The sequence below is a fragment of the Chrysemys picta genome, chromosome 4 (genome assembly GCF_011386835.1).
Source record: "Chrysemys picta bellii isolate R12L10 chromosome 4, ASM1138683v2, whole genome shotgun sequence".
NCBI classification, from domain to species: Eukaryota; Metazoa; Chordata; order Testudines; family Emydidae; genus Chrysemys; species Chrysemys picta.
Genome location: NC_088794.1, coordinates 9,006,165 through 9,025,279, shown reverse-complemented (window position 1 = coordinate 9,025,279; position 19,115 = coordinate 9,006,165). Strand labels below are relative to the sequence as shown.

The following is a 19,115-nucleotide window of genomic DNA, read 5'->3' as shown; positions in this document are numbered from 1 at the left end:
CCTGCTTCATTCAGTGTATGTTACTCAATATCTTTCTTTCTTTCTTTCTTTCTTTCTTTCTTTCTTTCTTTCTTTCTTTCTTTCTGTGTGTAGTGTAGTGTAGTGTAGTGCCTAGGAGTATTAATCATGGACCATGACCCCATTGTACTAGGTGTTGTACAAACTTGTGTGCCCCCGCCTTTTTCTCTGCACACCACCCAGACCCTGCTCTGAATACAGAATTATTAATGGTGCTCTTGCTACGTTATCAAAGTGCTTCACAAACTTTAATGAACTGACCTTCACAAAATCAATCTTCACTGCACCCCTGTGAGATAAGGTGATATTATTATGCCCATTTTACAGCTGTCAAACTGAGATTCAGAGGGATTAAGGCCAAATTCTCAAAAGTGTCCACTAATTTTGGGTGCCCAATTTGAGATCTGACTTTTCAGAGTACTTAGCATTTTCTATGTTCATAGCACAGCTCCCATTGACCTCAGCTGCAGCTGTGAGTAGTCAGCACTTCTACAAGTCAGGCCCAGGTATCTCATGTTGGGCACCCAGAAAAGGAGAAACACACAATTAATGGCCAGTTCTCCCATTTTCAGAAATAATTTTTAGGTACTTTGGAGCCTAAATCTCACTGACTTTCAAAGAAACTAAGGGGCATAGGCACCGACTTCCCTTCTAGCTGGGGGGTGCTTGACGCACCACTCCACCCCTGCCCTGCCCCTATACCTCCCCTTCCCCAAAGCCCCCACCCCCATTCCACCCCTTCCTCCAAGCCCCTACCCCAACCTCTTCCCTGCCTCCGCCCCAAGCACACCCCCATCCCTGCTCCTCCCCATCCCTTTGAGTTACAAAAATACAGACAGCCCAACCAACTGCATCCCCTTTACACAGCGGTATCTGTTCACTACTGTACATTTTTTAAAATTCTCTCTCTCAAACAGGATTTTATGTATTCCTCCTTTCAAGAAGACGCCAGCCGGAATTCGGAGCACGTGCTCTCCACTGCAGATCTGTCTGCTCCCAGCTCTGCCACCGTCACCAGCATTGAAAACCTGCAGTTCATTGCTAAGCTCCGACTCGCCATCGGTAACGTTGCAGCTGTGCTTGGCAGAGAGCTGCCAAGTGGTGAGTGGAGTTTCTAACCGTTTTCCAGTCATGCTGGACATCAGGGGAGATTGTTTAGAGAACCATACAGCTTCCTGGATGTTGTTTGCTTTAAGGGTTGTGTTTGTCCAGAGTAATTTCCAGAGCTGAGCAAAACATTTGCAGCTGAACAGTTTTCCATTCAAAAATGCTGTCCCTTCCAAACTGAAACGTTTTGTGGGAACTCGTCGATTTTGATGAAATTTTCAACAGAAAAGTTTTGAAACATTTTGAAATTGAAATGGAGCATTTTATTTGATATTGACTTTTTCATTGTTTCATTTTGATTTTTACCTTTTGTTTTAACTTTATCATTTCAGTTCAATTTTCTCATTTTGACTTTCATATATTATATTACCTTATATTATGTATGACATGATCAAACTGAAATGTTTTCACATTATCTAACATTTTGTTTCAATAAGGTTGTTTCTATGTGTAACCCTTCTGCCAGATGGAGTTAGCAGCAACAAGGGCCAGGTTCAGTATCTAGGGCTTCCTTTTGATAATACATCACAGAACTGGCTCAAGCCCCCACCAAGGAATCTGGGAAAATTACACATCACCCCTGGGTCCCCGACTCACAGTTGTTGTCCTTGGTCATCGAAGACCAAGAGTTCAGAGGTGCATTTGCATGAGTTCACCTCCCACCCATGGGGCACTGGATACTGAGCAATGCCTCAGCTGTCACTCCACTGTTGGCTACTTGCATCACCACTGCTCACTCCACCATCAGCCATCTCATTGGCCACTTGCTTTACTGCTGCTCAGTGCGCCATCAGCTTCTTACTCTGCAAGTTCACTCCGCTGTAGGTCGCTCTGTCAGCTTCTCACTCTTATATCAGCTGCTCTGCCATCACTCACCCCACCACTGCTCTCTCTACTGCAGCCTCTGAAATATCTTCAGGTCCCACCACTTAATACGGCTCTCAGGGATTACAGCTGTTACTGGGGGAGCCTCACTGCTAATGCAGGCGGGGCAGTCACTTTTACCAGAGACGCTGTCCCATAGCAGCTCTAATGCTTAGACGTGGTCATCAGTGATTTCAGCTCTAGTGATCCAAAACAAAAGACTCAGCTGAATCTTAATCAGCTCTGTCATTAAACAGTGGGGAGGGGGAAGTACAAATGGAGTCTAGACCCCTTAGAACCCACACCACCAGGTACAGACACCTGTCCTCATTCTCTCACCTTTGCACTGGGCTTTGGCACCTCTACCCACAGCTTAGCGAGTGCAATTCAGTTGAGGGAGAACCCCTCAATCAGGGTATGCCAAGCACAGATCTTCTGCCCTTTATGCACACAACAAGGATGACAACACTTTATCACTCCTGCACCCAATACCAACGTGACTTGCAATCCAACACCAGCTAAAAGTGATCATTTGGGCAAAGCAGCTCCACCATGCTGCACACCTAGGCAGAGTGGGCAAGTCTATGCAAAGTCGGCTCCTGAAGTCCTTTTCCCCAACTCACCACTAGGTGTCAGAGGAGAGCTCATTCAGACCCTGCTTACAGATGTTTCTGAATCGAAATATTTCATACATGAAATATTTCGAGATTTTGACTTTTCCTCGTGATTTGAGACAAAACAAATTTAGAAATGTCAGAATTTCCCACAGAACAGAAATTCCATTTTCCAACCAACTTGGATCATTACTGAAAAATACAACTTTAAATGGCAAGATGTACAGAAGTGTGTGGTACCTACAATAATAAGTGTCCCACTTCTATATAGACAGCACATTTAGCCAGCTGACTTTAGTGAAATGATCTTTTCTCCCAATTTCACTTGGTATTAGGTTACCAAATTAAAAGAGACAAGGTAAAAACTTCTTAAAATAAGTATTTAAATCAAGAATAGATGTCTCTTTCTCAAAGCTGTGCTGTAGCTCAGCCAGGAGTTATTGGGCCAGATGCGGGAATCACTGGGGGAGATTCTCTGGCCCAGGTTATTCAGATTCACAGATCAGAAGAGATTATTGTGATCATCTAGTATGACCTCTTGTACAGCACAGGCTACAGAATGTCCCCCAAATAATTCCTGGAGCAGAGCTTTTAGAAAAATATCCAATCTTGATTTACAAGATTATGTAGGAGGTGGACTGGATGGACGCAATGAGCCTTTTTTACCTTAAAATCGGTGAATCTGTAAAAGTGTCTGACCTCTCTGAATGCTATAGGTTCTTCCAGACCAAACTCACTGTTGCCATAAAATTAATGGTGGCCTCATTTAGTCCTATAGGAAGAATTTTATCCATGAAGCAATTTTCCACTGAGAAGTGGTATTGCATTTTATAGTTTGTAAATCTTCACTACCAAAGGGTTAATGGAAGGACTGTTCCTTCTGGTTCAGATGAAGTGTATCCATTCAAATAGGGTCTTTCTTGACTTTCTCCTTTTTTCCCCTTTTATCTTAAATACTATGGTAACTTTACTGCAGGGATTTCATTGCGTATGAGGTTTGAACAACTGTGAAGCTAGGCAGCAATAGTGTATTGGTTTGGGACTAATACTGAACTCTGCTTGGCAGCTGCAGACCAGAATACATGGACCAGTGCTGAAACTGCAGAGAAACAGTCCCAACTTGTGAATTCAATGAAAAATCTGGTTGAAAAGGCCCAAACACCTTGGCCTCAAATATTCCTTATTAGAAATCTTTGTAATTTCTATGGGCTGAACATAATGCAGAAGATTCTTCGGCAAGAGCCGTGGATTTTCCCCCCTGGGACTGAGACTTCACAGGTAAGTGGCTTCCAAAGGCAACAGAATTTTATGCTTACAGAAACTGTATGAATGGTTTTCATCTCCTTTCTATGGGATGGTAAATTCAAGAGCTTTGTATTCACATGAAAGCAATTTTGTACTTCCTGATAAGCAAAAAACTGTTCCAACACACAGAATTGGTAAGATACTACCTTTGCGCTTTTGAGTTTTACTTTCAAAATGATTTTGGTATTTAGATTGAGAATTCTTTGTGGCAGAGACCAGGGCCGTCCCTAGGGAGGTGCAGTGCCCGGGACATAGGCGCCAAGTTTCTAATCTGCTGGGGGGTGCTCCTCCTGGCTCTGCCCTCAGTCCACCCCTTCCCTCAAGGCCCCATCCCCACCCTGCCTCTTCCCTGCCCAGTCCCGCCCCCTCCCCTGAGCATGCTGCGCCCTTGCACCTCTCCCTTCCTCCTCAGCACCTCCTGACGCAGCAGGTGAAACATCTGATCCACGGTAGGCGCTGCGAGGGAGTGGGAGGCACTGATTGACGAGGCCCGCTGGGGGGCGGGAGGTTCTGAAAGGGGGGTGGCCACTGCTTACTTCCTCATCCCTGCACCCAACTGCCTGCCTCCTCACCCCCATCCTGGCTGCCCGCCTGCCGCTCGCCTCCCTGTTCGCCTCCTCACCCTGCTCGCCCGCCCGCTTCCCACCTTACCTCCCCGCCCATCTTCTCACAATTTTATCCAAGCATGGGGCCCTCGAAAGCGTGGGGCCTGGGGCAGTCGCCCCGATTCATAGAATCATAGAATATCAGGGTTGGAAGGGACCTCAGGAGGTCATCTAGTCCAACCCCCTGCTCAAAGCAGGACCAACTCCCAACTAAATCATCCCAGCCAGGGCTTTGTCAAGCCTGACCTTAAAAACCTCTAAGGAAGGAGATTCCACCACCTCCCTAGGTAACCCATTCCAGTGCTTCGCCACCCTCCTAGTGAAAAAGTTTTTCCTAATATCCAACCTAAACCTCCCCAACTGCAACTTGAGACCATTGCTCCTTGTTCTGTCATTAGGTAGCACTGAGAACAGTCTAGATCCATCCTCTTTGGAACCCCCCTTCAGGTAGTTGAAAGCAGGTATCAGATCCCCCCTCATTCTTCTCTTCTGCAGACTAAACAATCCCAGTTCCCTCAGCCTCTCCTCATAACTCATGTGCTCCAGCCCCCTAATCATTTTTGTTGCTCTCCGCAGGACTCTTTCCAATTTTTCCACATCCTTCTTGTAGTGTGGGGCCCAAAACTGGACACAGTACTCCAGGTGAGGCCTCACCAATGTCGAATAGAGGGGAAGGATCACATCCCTCGATCTGCTGGCAATGCCCCTACTTATACAGCCCAAAATGCTGTTAGCCTTCTTGGCAACAAGGGCACACTGTCGACTCATATCCAGCTTCTCGTCCACTGTAACCCCTAGGTCCTTTTCTTCAGAACTGCTTCCTAGCCATTCGGTCCCTAATCTATAACAGTGCATGGGATTCTTCTGTCCTAAGTGCAGGACTCTGCACTTGTCCTTGTTGAACCTCATCAGGTTTCTTTTGGCCCAATCCTCTAATTTGTCTAGGTCCCTCTGTATCCTGTCCCTACCCTCCAGCGTATCTACCACTCCTCCCAGTTTAGTGTCATCTGCAAACTTGCTGAGAGTGCAGTCCACGCCATCCTCCAGATCATTAATGAAGATATTGAACAAAACCGGCCCCAGGACTAACCCCTGGAGCACTCCACTTGAAACCGGCTGCCAACTAGACATGGAGCCATTGATCACTACCCATTGAGCCCGACGATCTAGCCAGCTTTCTATCCACCTTATAGTCCATTCATCCAGCCCATACTTCTTTAACTTGGTGGCAAGAATACTATGGGAGACCGTATCAAAAGCTTTGCTAAAGTCAAGGAATAATACATGCACTGCTTTCCCCTCATCCACAGAGACAGTTATCTCCTCATAGAAAGCAATTAGGTTAGTCAGGCATGACTTGCCCTTGATGAATCCATGCTGACTGTTCCTGATCACTTTCCTCTCCTCTAAGTTCTTCAGAATTGATTCCTTGAGGACCTGCTCCATGATTTTTCCAGGGACTGAGGTGAGGCTGACTGGCCTTAGTTCCCCGGATCCTCCTCCTTCCCTTTTTTAAAGATGAGCACTATATTAGCCTTTTTCCAGTCATCTGGGACCTCCCCCGATCACCATGAGTTTTCAAAGATAATGGCCAATGGCTCTGCAATCACATCCGCCAACTCCTTTAGCACCCTCGGATGCAGTGCATCCGGCCCCATGGACTTGTGCTCGTCCAGTTTTTCTAAATAGTCCCGAACCACTTCTTTCTCCACAGAGGGCTGGTCACCTTCTCCCCATACTGTGCTGCCCAGTGCAGCAGTCTGGGAGCTGCCCTTGTTTGTGAAGACAGAGGCAAAAAAATCATTGAGTACATTAGCTTTTTCCACATCCTCGCTCACTAGGTTGCCTCCCTCATTCAGTAAAGGGCCCACACTTTCCTTGACTTTCTTCTTGTTGCTAACATATCTGAAGAAACCCTTCTTGTTACTCTTAACATCTCTTGCTAGCTGCAACTCCAAGTGTGATTTGGCCTTCCTGATTTCACTCCTGCATGCCTGAGCAATATTCTTATACTCCTCCCTGGTCATTTGTCCAATCTTCCACTTCTTGTAAGCTTCTTTTTTGTGTTTAAGATCAGCAAGGATTTCACTGTTAAGCCAAGCTGGTCGCCTGCCATATTTACTGTTCTTTCTACACATTGGGATGGTTTTTTCCTGCAACCTCAATAAGGATTCTTTAAAATACAGCCAGCTCTCCTGGACTCCTTTCCCCCTCATGTTATTCTCCCAAGGGATCCTGCCCATCAGTTCCCTGAGGGAGTCAAAGTCTGCTTTTCTGAAGTCCAGGGTCTGTATTCTGCTGCTCTCCTTTCTTCCTTGTGTCAGGATCCTGAACTCGACCATCTCATGGTCACTGCCTCCCAGGTTCCCATCCACTTTTGCTTCCCCTACTAATTCTTCCCGATTTGTGAGCAGCAGGTCTAGAAGAGCTCTGCCCCTAGTTGGTTCCTCCAGTACTTGCACCAGGAAATTGTCCCCTACACTTTCCAAAAACTTCCTGGATTGTCTGTGCACCGCTGTATTGCTCTCCCAGCCAATATCAGGGTGATTAAAGTCTCCCATGAGAACCAGGGCCTGCGATCTAGTAACTTCTACTAGTTGCCGGAAGAAAGCCTCGTCCACCTCATCCCCCTGGTCTGGTGGTCTATAGCAGACTCCCACCACGACATCACCCTTGTTGCTCACACTTCTAAACTTAATCCAGAGACTCTCAGGTTTTTCTGCAGTTTCATACCAGAGCTCTGAGCAGTCATACTCCTCTCTTACATACAATGCAACTCCTCCACCTTTTCTGCCCTGCCTGTCCTTCCTGAACAGTTTATATCCATCCATGACAGTACTCCAGTCATGTGAGTTATCCCACCAAGTCTCTGTTATTCTAATGACATCTGTGACAGACCCAGACCAGTGGGGTACAGGAGTCTGGTAGAGGGCAAATATACTGGTCACTGGATGAGTAGTTTTCTGTTCCCTGAGTGACCAGAGCAGGGGCTGTACTAGAGTAATCAGGAGCCTGCTAGAACCAGTTAAGGCAGGCAGGCTAATTAGGACACATGGAGCTAATTAAGAAGAAGCTTCTAGAATCAATTAAGGCAGGCTAATCAGGGCACCTGGGTTTTAAAAAGGAGCTCACCCCAGTTTGTGGTGGGAGTGTGAGGAGCTGGGAGCAAGAGGCGCAAGGAGCTGAGAGTGAGAGGGTGTGCTGCTGGAGGACTGAGGAGCACAAGCGTTATAAGACACCAGGAGGAAGGTCCTGTGGTGAGAATAAGGAAGGTGTTTGGAGGAGGCCATGGGGAACTAGCCTAGGGAGTTGTAGCTGTCATGCAGCTGTTACAGGAGGCACTATAGACAGCTGCAGTCCACAGGGCCCTGGGCTGGAACCTGGAGCAGAGGGTGGGACCGGGTTCCCCCCAAACCTCCCAATTGACCTGGACTGTGGGTTCTACCAGAGGGGAAGGTCTCTGGGCTGTTCCCCAACCCACATGGTGAATCTTTGAGGCAAGAAAATCTGCCAATAAGCGCAGGACCCACCAAGATAGAGGAGGAACTTTGTCACACATCATAGTTCCTTGACTGTGCCAGGACTTCCAGTTCTCCCTGCTTGTTTCCCAGGCTTCTTGCATTTGTGTACAGGCACATAAGATAACTCGCTGATTGTCCCGCTTTCTCAGTCTGAGACAGGAGTCCCCTCTTGCACTCTCCTGCTCATGCTTCCTCCCGGTATCCCATTTCCCCACTTACCTCAGGGCTTTGGTCTCCTTCCCCCGGTGAACCTAGTTTAAAGCCCTCCTCACTAGGTTAGCCAGCCTTCTTGCGAAGATGCTCTTCCCTCTCTTCGTTAGGTAGAGCCCGTCTCTGCCTAGCACTCCTCCTTCTTGGAACACCATCCCATGGTCAAAGAATCCAAAGCCTTCTCTCCGACACCACCTGCGTAGCCATTCGTTAACTTCCACAATTCGACGGTTTCTACCCAGGCCTTTTCCCTGCACAGGGAGGATGGACGAGAACACCACTTGCGCGTCAAACTCCTTTATCCTTCTTCCCAGAGCCACATAGTCTGCAGTGATCCGCTCAAGGTCATTCTTGGCAGTATCATTGGTGCCCACGTGGAGAAGCAGGAAGGGGTAGCGATCCGAGGGCTTGATGAGTCTCGGCAGTCTCTCCGTCACATCGTGAATCCTAGCTCCTGGCAAGCAGCAGACCTCTCGGTTTTCTCGGTCGGGGTGGCAGATAGATGACTCAGTCCCCCTGAGGAGGGAGTCCCCGACCACCACCACCCTCCTCCTCCTTCTCTTGGGAGCGGTCATCGAGGAACGCCCATCTCTAGGACAGTGCATCTCATACCTTCCAATCGATGGAGTCTCCTTCTGCTCCCTTCCTTCAGCTGTATCATCTACTCCACTCTCTGCATTAGTACCTGTGGAGAGAACATGAAAACGGTTGCTCACCCGTATCTGCATTGCTGGTACATGGACGCTCCTCTTTCTTCTTCTGGAGGTCACATGCTACCAATTTTCTTCACCATCCCTCAGTCCCCTCTGTGCAACCTGCTCTGATTCTTCAGAACGTTGTGCCCGTAGAAGCATATCCTGACATCTGTCCAGGAAATCTTCATTTTCTCGTATGCAACACAGGGTTGATACTTGTTTCTCCAGACTTCGAACCTTCTCTTCCAATATGGAGACCAGCTTGCACTTTGTACAGACAAAGTCGCTTCTGTCCTGTGGAAGAAAGACAAACATGGCACAACCTGTGCAGGTTACAACAACTGAACGCTCACCTTCCATATCACCTTCCTTCTAAGAGCTTCCTCAGCTGTTGCAGCAACTCCCTGAAACCCGCGAGATGTAAGCCTCAGTGGGCTCTCCTGAGGCGAACTCCCAGGCAAACTCCCCCTGTTAGCCTCTGCTGTTCGCCGCTCAGCTGATTCGCTGCTGACTGCCTTTTTATACCAGTCAGGCCCCACCTGGAACAAAGCACTCCCAATTCACACTGTTCAAACAAACAATCAAACAATCAAGCACACGGTCAAACTGACAAACTGTCCCAAGGGTATAGATTCGCCATACCCAAGGGACGGCTCTGGCAGAGACAGTCTCTCAGTACATGTCTGCCCAGCACCTCGCACAATGGGGTGCTGATCTCAACTACCGTGGGCAGGTCTACACTTAAAACTCTGCAGTGATAGAGGATGCTATAGGCTGACAGGAGAGCCTGTCGGAATAGTTAATCCACCTCCCCAACAGGTGGTGCTACATCAGCAGGAGAGGCTCTCTACATGGGGGGTTAGGCCAGCATAACTACATCACTCAGGGGTGTTTATTTTTCACACCCTGAGCAACATAGTTATACTGATATAGGTCTGTAGTGTAGACCAGACTTGTGTATTTGTGCAGCGCCCTATGCAAATGGGGCACTGATGTCAGTTGCTGTGTGTCTGGGCAGTGCCTGGCACTATGGGCCCCAATCAAGACGGGGGCTTCTAGACACTGCCATAATACAAATAATAAAACAATATATAAAATGAGAATAATAATTCATAATAAAATACATGAAAAACATTTTGATTAACCTTCAAATGTAACTGGTCTAATAGGATTCGTTAGTGACCTCTTGGTGTAGAATGATGTGCCTTAATAAATAAGTACATAAAAGATACATGAACAGCTTCTTTATAACAAAAGTATTTATTTCTTTAGGACATAAAAGTCAGCTCCAATGAACCACTGATGCTTGTGACGCTAGACAGAGCAAGAGAGCACATTAAAAACACAGACTCTGAAGAAGCCAAGCAACTAACAGTGAGTGGCTGTTTTCTATTTTAATGGAACATGGTTTTGTTTGTGATTCTGTACGAGTGAAATTCACCCCTGTGCAGAAAGCCAGCACAATTTACACCAGCTAAGGATCTGCCACATAGGACCTGAATCAGAGAATGAGAGAACTAGAAGGGACCTTGAGAGGCCATCAAGTCCAGCCCCCTCCACTCGTGGCAGGACCAAGCACCATCTGCCACATAGGACCTGTATGGGACTTAACTGGTGCCTAAAGTAGTTATAGGGAATGTGCCTTTAAGGACTGAGCTTCCCAGATAGAGTCTCAGGTGAGGTGCTGTGAATCTCTTGTTCTTATCACAGCCAGCTGGAACCAGACATAGAACAAGCTTCTATGCACTGAGCAATCACTGAACCCCACACCTTGGTCTTGTGCTGATTATGAAACACAACAGAGATCGGTGTGACCCTCTGGCGTGAAATGTGAAAAGTGGAGCCAATTAAACCCCTCTCTGTTTTATTTGATTGTCATATAGGCCATCACAAAGCACATGGAGAGGCTCCTACAAGCATCGCTGCCCTCAGAAGAATCTGTGGAAAACAAATTGGAAAAGATCATGAGTGACGTGAGCAGCCAGGAGAACTCAGCCTTGCTGGAAGTGGTGCTGCATACCACTCTCATGCTGACCCTGTCCCAGCACCCGCTCACCGAGCTATTCAAATCCATCTGCTTCCAGCCCAGCACTGTCAAGGTGAGTCAAAAGCTTTTTCTGCAAAGAGTGAGTGCACCCCTCCTCAGCCCTAGAAGCTCTGTGAAGTCGGTGCCCTCATCCCCTTCATGCCACCAGCCCTGAACCTAGTATCAGCCCAGGGACCGTTTCTGTCTGCAGTGTCAGGTACGGCAATTTTTGGGTGTAGGAGGAACTTACGATCAGTCCCTATAAATACAGATATATTTGAAATCATCTGAAATCATGGCCATCTCACCGGCACTTTGCTTTTGGGTCTCATCCCTTTCTTTTAACTCAGTCACTAACCAGAGACTTTGGATTTTCTGTTACAAAAACCCACAAAGTCACTATTTGCATTTTCCCCCTTCTATAATGATGAATGCCGGGGATATGTGCATGGCAGCACCTGCCTTAGGTTCTGGGGGCTCCAGGGAAATAGTATTCATAGAATTTCAGGCCAGAAAAGACCATTATAACCATCTAGTCTGACCTCCTGCATAACCCAAGCCAGAGACTCTCACACAGTTACCCCTGTTTGGAGCCCTGGATTAGCTGCCTGCAGGCCTGTCCATCTGTGTGTGTCTGTTTGCAATGAAACATTATCATAGAATCGTAGAATATCAGGGTTGGAAGGGACCTCAGGAGGTCATCTAGTCCAACCCCCTGCTCAAAGCAGGACCAATCCCCAACTAAATCATCCCTGCCAGGGCATTGTCAAGTCCGGCCTTAAAAACCTGTAAGCATGGAGATTCCACCACCTCCCTAGGTAACCCATTCCAGTGCTTCACCACACTCCTAGTGAAAAATGTTTTCCTAATATCCAACCTAAACCTCCCCCACTGCAACTTGAGACCATTGCTCCTTGTTCTGTCATCTGCCACCACTGAGATCAGTCTAGATCCATCCTCTTTGGAACTCCCTTTCAGGTAGTTGAAAGCAGCTATCAAATCCCCCTTCATTCTTCTCTTCTGCAGACTAAATAATCCCAGTCCCCTCAGCCTCTCCTCATAAATCATGTGCTCTAGCCCCCTAATCATTTTTGTTGCCCTCCGCTGGACTCTTTCCAATTTTTCCACATCCTTCTTATAGTGTGGGGCCCAAAACACAGTACTCCAGATGAGGCTTCACCAATGCCGAAAGAGAGGAATGATCACGTCCCTCGATCTGCTGGCAATGCCCCTACTTATACAGCCCGAAATGCCGTTAGCCTTCTTGGCAACAAGGGCACACTATTAACTCATATCCAGCTTCTCGTCCACTGTAACCCCCTAGGCCTTTTACTGCAGAACTGCTACCTAGCCATTCGGTCCCTAGTCTGTAGCATTGCATGGGATTCGCCCATCCTAAGTGCAGGACTCTGCACTTGTCCTTGTTGAACCTCATCAGATTTCTTTTGGCCCAATCCTCTAATTTGTCTAGGTCCCTCTGTATCCTGTCCCTACCCTCCAGCGTATCTACCACTCCTCCCAGTTTAGTGTCATCTGCAAACTTGCTGAGGGTGCAGTCCACGCCATCCTCCAGATCATTAATGAAGATATTGAACAAAACCGGCCCCAGGACCGACCCTTGGGGCACTCCACTTTATACCGGCTGCCAACTAGACATGGAGCCATTGATCACTACCCATTGAGCCCGACGATTTAGCCAGCTTTCTATCCACCTTATTATATTATTGTCATCTGATAAAATTAGATTTTTCCCATTGAAATCAAATGGGAAATCACAATTTCCACATGTCACTGGGCTGGATGCAGGAATCGCTGCGTGAGATTCTCTGGCCTGTGCTATGCAGGAGGGCGGGCTGGTTGGTCTTAGCATCAATGACTCTTTCCCTTTGCACTCATCTAATTAGCTTTCCAAGTTCTGGCACCAGATTCCCAGAGGACGAATTTGGGTTGAGAAAGCCACACAGCATACAGGAATGAACATCTGTACTTGGGACGAAAAGGGAGAATTTGGCATGAAGCTGGGTCAGTGTAGCACAAATAGCTTTTTTTATTGACAGAGTGCCACGGAGGGGTGTGGCATATCAAAGGTAAATAAGTTGTACAAGGTCGGTGGGGTAATATCTTGCATTGGACTGACTTCTGTTGGTGAATGAGACCAGCCAAAATCGTGTCTCTCCCCAAGACAAGTTGGTCCAATAAGAGATGTTATGCCACCCACCATGTCTCTCAAAGGGAAATAAGACACACCCCTTGTGAGAATTGATGTGGCCTAGCTGGCAGCCTGCTTTGGAGGCTGAGCACTTAGACAGGCCCATTTTGTTTTGAGTCAGTACTGCTACTTTATTACTCCTTCAAAGGAACTGTGTTATTGAGGGGATCAGGCACTGGACTAAGACTCAGGTTTCCTGGGTTCTGTTCTCAGCTCTGCCACAGACTCCCTGTGTGACTTGGGCAAGTCACTGAATCTTTCTTATCCTTAGTTTCTCCTCTCACCTCTTGTCTATTTATATTGTAAGCATCATTGGGGCAGGGATTGTCTCATTATGTGTCTGTGAGCACCTGGCACAACAGAATCCCGATCTTGGTCGCTGTGTGTCTGTGCAGTGCTTGGTACAACGAGTTCTGATCTTAGTCACTGGGCATCTGTGCAGCCCCCAGCCTGATGGGACTCTGATCTTAGTCACTGGGTGTTTGTGCAGTTCTTGACCCAACAGAACCCCAGTCTTAGTCGCTTCATGTTTGTGCAGTGCTTGGTACAATGAGGTTCTGATCTTAGTCACTGTGCATCTGGGCAATGCCAAGAACCAAACCTGTATCTCCCGAATCCCCATCCAACACTCTATCCACAAGCCCCTCCTTCTGTGCTGCCCCAGTGCTGTAGTAAAGGTGTCCAACTGTGTTTGTTTAAGGGGACCTACCTTCCGACCATGCCGGGCGACCTTCTCTTTGATGTGACAAATTGGAAAAATAATCTCCGTGAAAAACTGTGGAGTAAGTCTCAGAAAAACTTTATATCAATATTTTCTCTGGCTGCTTTTGAGTGCTTCATTATTGTAATACCAGGTGTGTTTGCTAGGAGGCAGCCATTTGGCTTAACCCTAATGGTGTATACCTACAGAGATGTTCCTGTGCCAGCTCCTTTGCAAGCCACTGCAAAATGGGGCAGTGCTGGGACACAGCTGAGTCCAGCTGAGCCTTGCTTGACAGAAAAGTGCCCCGAGGCTGTAGGAACTGGTCTTAAATTAGAGCAAATTTGGGGCAGAGTCTGTCAGTCTTGGCACAAGGGATAGGTAAAGGCTAGTTAAAACCAGCTATGTCCCTCCAATGTGGTCCTGCAGTGACCACATTTCAGACTGACCAGAAATCTGGTTTAGAATGTTGAGTCACAAGGTCATTTTTTACGGAAGCAGGAAGTTTGGGACCAGGTCCCCAGCTGATGTAAATGGGCTGTAGCTCCAATTCGATGGGACCAGATCCACACCTGGGGAGAATTGGTTGTCACTCCATTGGAGTCACTGGGGCTGTGCTGATCCCCCGAGCGGAGGTTCTGGTACATTATCATTACTGTTGTTTGTGTGACTGTATCAGTAGCTGATTGGTCTGATTCCCTCTCACACAGGATGCCGATGCGGGCAGTACTGGCGTGTTGAAGATGTAAGTGTCTCTTCATAGCTGTTGCTCGTTGCGTGTGTATCGTCAATCTCCTGCTGCGTCTCTGTCTCTGGAATGTACGTGTCGGATTTCTCAGGACAGGATTACTTGCCACTGACACAAGGATCCGGAGGCCAAAACTTGACTCTAAGCCTGATCTCCCTACCTAGAACTATGCACTTAAATTGCACCTATACCTGTCTGGGCTTGAGATTTTCACTGCTGTGCATCCAGGCTAGTCTCCTGTGATACAAGAGTTTCATATCCAAACCTGTATCCGCATGTAGCCCCTTTCTGGGGCACCCCCCGTCCATTCCATAAGAATGATAGAGCCCCTGCATGGGGGCTGAACCTGCCTCCTCCAGAGCTAAGAGCACAGTTCTTTCCTGCCTGAGCCAAAAGACCCACCTCTCTTAGCCCAGGCTGTAGCAGGCTCATCAACCTCTATGTACGGCCCAGCCATCCCTAGAGCTGGGCTGGGCACCACACTGGTAAGTTAGGGTTACCATATTTCAGCAAGCAAAAAAGAGGACGGGAGGAGCCCCGCCCTAGCCCTGCCCCTCCCACTTCCCGCCCCCCAAGAACCCCCAACCCTCCCCCCGTTCCTTGTCCCCTGACTGCCCCCTCCTGGGACCCCTGCCCCTAACTGCCCCCCAGGACTCCACCCCCTATCTAAGCCTCCCTGCCTCTTGTCCCCTGACTGCCCCAACCCTTATCCACACCCCCACCCCCAGACAGACCCCTGGGACTCCCACGCCCCATCCAACCACTCCCCACCCCCTGACAGCCCCCCCCAGAACTCCCAACCCGTCTAAACCCCTCTGCTCCCTGTCCCCTGACTGCTCCGATCCCTCTCCCCACTCCTGCCCCCTGACAGCTCCCCCCCAGAACTCCCAACCCCCCACCCCCCCGCTCCTTGTCCCCTGACTGCCCCCTCCTGGGACCCCTGCTCCTAACTGCCCTCCAGAACCCCACCCCCTACCTAAGACTCCCTGTTCCTTGTCCCCTAACTGCCCCCTCCTAAGACCCCCCCCAACTGCCCCCCCAGGATCCTACCCCCTACCTGTACCCTGACTGCCCAAAACTTTCTCCATTCCCCCCAAAAAGCCCCCCCCCGAACTCCCGACCCCCCCCGTCTCTTGACTGCCCCCTCCAGAACCTCCCTGCCCCTTCTCCTGCCCCCTGGCCCCCTTACCCTGCTGCTCAGAACAGGGTGTTGGGCTCTGTGTGGAGCCGGACACGTGGCTGCGCTCCCCAGCACAACACAAAACCCGGTCCCTGGCCCTGCACAGTGCTGCGGGAGCCGGGCGCTGGGCTGCAGGGGAGGAGGAGCTGCCGGCTCAGAATGCAGGGAGGGAGGGGGGAGGAGGAGCTCTACAGCTGCTCCGGAGTCCAGCCCGTGACTTTCCTGCAGCCCTCCCAGCCGCTCGTTCTGCTCTGCCTGGGGGGGAAATCCCAGACATTTTGAGTGATTTACAAATTCCCCCCCGGACGCTATTTTTAGCACAAAAAGGAGGACATGTCCGGGTAAATCCGGACGAATGGTAACCCTAGGTAAGTGGGTTCCATGTGCAGATGTGTCTGTGGAGACAGTTATTGAATATAAATTGTTCCATGGCATGGCCTGTAAGAACAAAACGTGGTATTTGCAGAGGTAATTGCTTTTGCCCTGCAAATGCCTTCGGCCCAGATTCACAAAGGAGTTAGGTGTTTTGACATTGCACATCACAACACCTAACTTTTAGTTGCCTAGAAAAGCACTGGAGCAGAGGTGGGATCCATAGAGCCTGAGTTAGGTGCCTAGCTCCCTATACAATGCATGGACAGAGACAGGCATGAGAATGTGACACACCAAGCTAGCATGCTAGGGGAGGCACTGCCTATGCCAGCCAATGGGAGATGCTGATCAGTGGAGTATGTACTAAGCCCTTCCCCTCTCAGAGAGGTAGGTGCCTTGGTCCAGCCAGCAGGGAGGCGCTGGCCTAGCTCTGCCTAGTGATCCATGAATGGGAACCCCTCCCCTAGAGTCAGGGGGCTTAGGTGCCTAAGTTGTTTCTGGGTCACTCAACACAAAGATTGAGATTTTCACTACTGTGCATCTAAGCTAGTCCCCTGTGATACTAGAGTTTCATCATATCCAAAGATGTATCTGTATGAAGCCTGTGTCACTCCACACAACAACTGGAGGAGGAGGTGGTGGTGGTGAGAAGGAATGTGCAGTCGAGTGATTAGAGAGGTGGGAGGCCCAGGGGTCCAGTCTCCTTGTTCCAATGACATTGCTTAGCCACAGCAGGACAGCTTCACCAGGAGAGATTGAGGGAGCCCCATCAGATCATCCCATAGCTCAGTGACTAGGGCACCCTCCTGGGAAGTAGGAGACCTCAGGTCAAATCCTTTGGGCCAAAGGGGCAATTAAACCTGGACTTCCCACACCCAGGGTGAGGGCTCTAACCACTAGGCTGAAAGGTGTGAAGAAACCTTTTCCTCTGGCTAGGTTTTGAACAGGCTCCTTTTCCTGTCTTCCGCTGGTTCGTGGGTTGCTCTGGGGCTGAGGCAGGAAATCGGCATTTGGACACCTAGCACGGGCCAGCAGTGCACATGCCCAGAGGCAGAAACTTCAGCACTGAGGGAACTTGTCCCCTGAAAACAGAGGTGCTCAGTGAGTGTAGATGTCTACGGGGTTAGGAGGTACCAGAGCAGGAGTTTTGGGGCTCGCAGTGATGCCTGAAATTGGGGCTTAGCCATGAAGTACCTTGGTGGATCTGGGCCTTCCCAACTTCAGGTCTTAGTACCCTGCACCTAATCCTCCTCCTCCGTTCTAGCAACGTGGTTTTAAACAGTGACCGATGTGGTTTTGCCTTGCCATTATCAGTCATACTCATTCTGCGTACATTCCGTGCTTTATACACACAAAAGGAGCTAGGCAACCATCACCCCCTGAATGCTGTTCATTCACATCCCACTTTGTGTGCGGGGTGTGAATGAACAGCACACTGTCCTGAGCACTGTCCTGAGCACTAAGTCACCGTGTGGACACTGCTGCCTCTTGTGCACTAAAAGTTCCATATTGCACTTTGATGTACTACTGATTCAGTTGCATGGTGACAGGTTTCAGGGGGTAACCATGTTAGTCTGTATCAGCAAAAACAATGAGGAGTCCTTGTAGCACCTTAGAGACTAAAATAAATTTGTTAGTCTCTAAGGTGCCACAAGGACTTCTCATTGTTTTTGTTGATTCAACAGCACTTTTAGCATGCGGGAGCAGGTGCCACACAGACAGTTGGTGCATGTACATTCACACCTCGACTTGCTGTGCACTGAGGGGCTGTGTAGACAAGCCCTAACTGCACTAGGCTACTTTGAGAACATGATCCTATGCACAAGGCCAGTGTGTTGCACACTCACTGTCATTCCTGTTCACACTTCTTAACATTTCTGCCTCCAGTGGTTTGTGCAAAGTCTGTTTCTTGCTCAGCTGCAGAGAGTGATGCTGTCTGGCTAGCAGCTGAGCAAACCATTGTACAATTGTTGCATTGCTGGGGCTTTAAGACGTGACTAAAGCTGACATTATCCCTGTGACAACAGTGTGGACTGCCCATGGAGATTATGAAATGTATGTGTGACTCCGAGGTCGGTGGGACTCATCACAAACCCATGGAGGGATTTGAGAAAGTAGATACGTAAGTTTAAAATCATTGCGTGTAATGTAAAAGGAATTAATGGGACTGTGTCAACTTAAACCCACACAGTTGTCTAGGTATTGTTTACTGGGGAAATTTCATTGAAAGTTCAAAATTCCAATGCTTTCCCCCCCACTCCAGTCTGACCCCATGGTCACTATAGTTGTGGTTAGGGTGAAACACTGAAAAAAATATAAGATTTTGGGAGAAAAGTCTGACCTCTATGACTGTCAAATAAATTGTGGTTTCTTAATACAGCATGAAGGATAAAACAGAGAGAGGCTACGTGCTGGGGAGTCCGTCCTCACGGAACAATGAGACAGAGAGGGATCTGCCTGCAACCTCAGTCTGCATCGCCAGAGCATTGCTCCATTCTTCAATGCTCCTGGGGACTTTTACCGATAGACAGGTGGGGAAAACAAATGCCCCCAGCAAAACGTCTGTCTGTCTGTCATAACTCATCAGCGTTGTATGTACACCACTAACTGGCTTTAATTTGTAATGGTATCTTTGACTGAGTTATACATTGCCTCTGTAAAGGTGTCTTTACAATTATGAGGGGAAATGCTTCCTCAGAGCTAAGCTATGGAAATACTTTGCCTTCTAGTCCATTTTGGAGCTAATGAAAGTGAAGCCCCAGGACGCAGTAAAGTTCTTTTGCAACCACCTTGAAAAAGACATCCAGTTCCTAGCGGAGTCACTTAGTGGAATCATAGACGATGCAACGATGACAGTCCACCTATTCCTCGGATACATCCTCAACAGCACAGCCGGTAAAGAAACACCTCGTTTTAGGGACTTTTTTTTTGTTTGCTGCTG

General features: G+C 48.5%; 1 protein-coding gene across 1 annotated transcript in view; it reads left to right on the top strand.

Annotated features, from left to right (window-relative positions):
- The window catches only part of LOC101945176 (E3 ubiquitin-protein ligase RNF213-like), a 174,008-nt gene that overhangs the window by 127,681 nt on the left and 27,212 nt on the right, over positions 1–19,115 (top strand). The window contains exons 47-55 of the mRNA XM_065594454.1: positions 936–1,119; positions 3,670–3,881; positions 10,212–10,313; positions 10,823–11,038; positions 13,875–13,956; positions 14,585–14,619; positions 18,202–18,296; positions 18,555–18,705; positions 18,904–19,069. Coding sequence (XP_065450526.1) covers positions 936–1,119; positions 3,670–3,881; positions 10,212–10,313; positions 10,823–11,038; positions 13,875–13,956; positions 14,585–14,619; positions 18,202–18,296; positions 18,555–18,705; positions 18,904–19,069 — 1,243 coding nt within the window. The remainder of the gene's footprint in view (positions 1–935; positions 1,120–3,669; positions 3,882–10,211; positions 10,314–10,822; positions 11,039–13,874; positions 13,957–14,584; positions 14,620–18,201; positions 18,297–18,554; positions 18,706–18,903; positions 19,070–19,115) is intronic.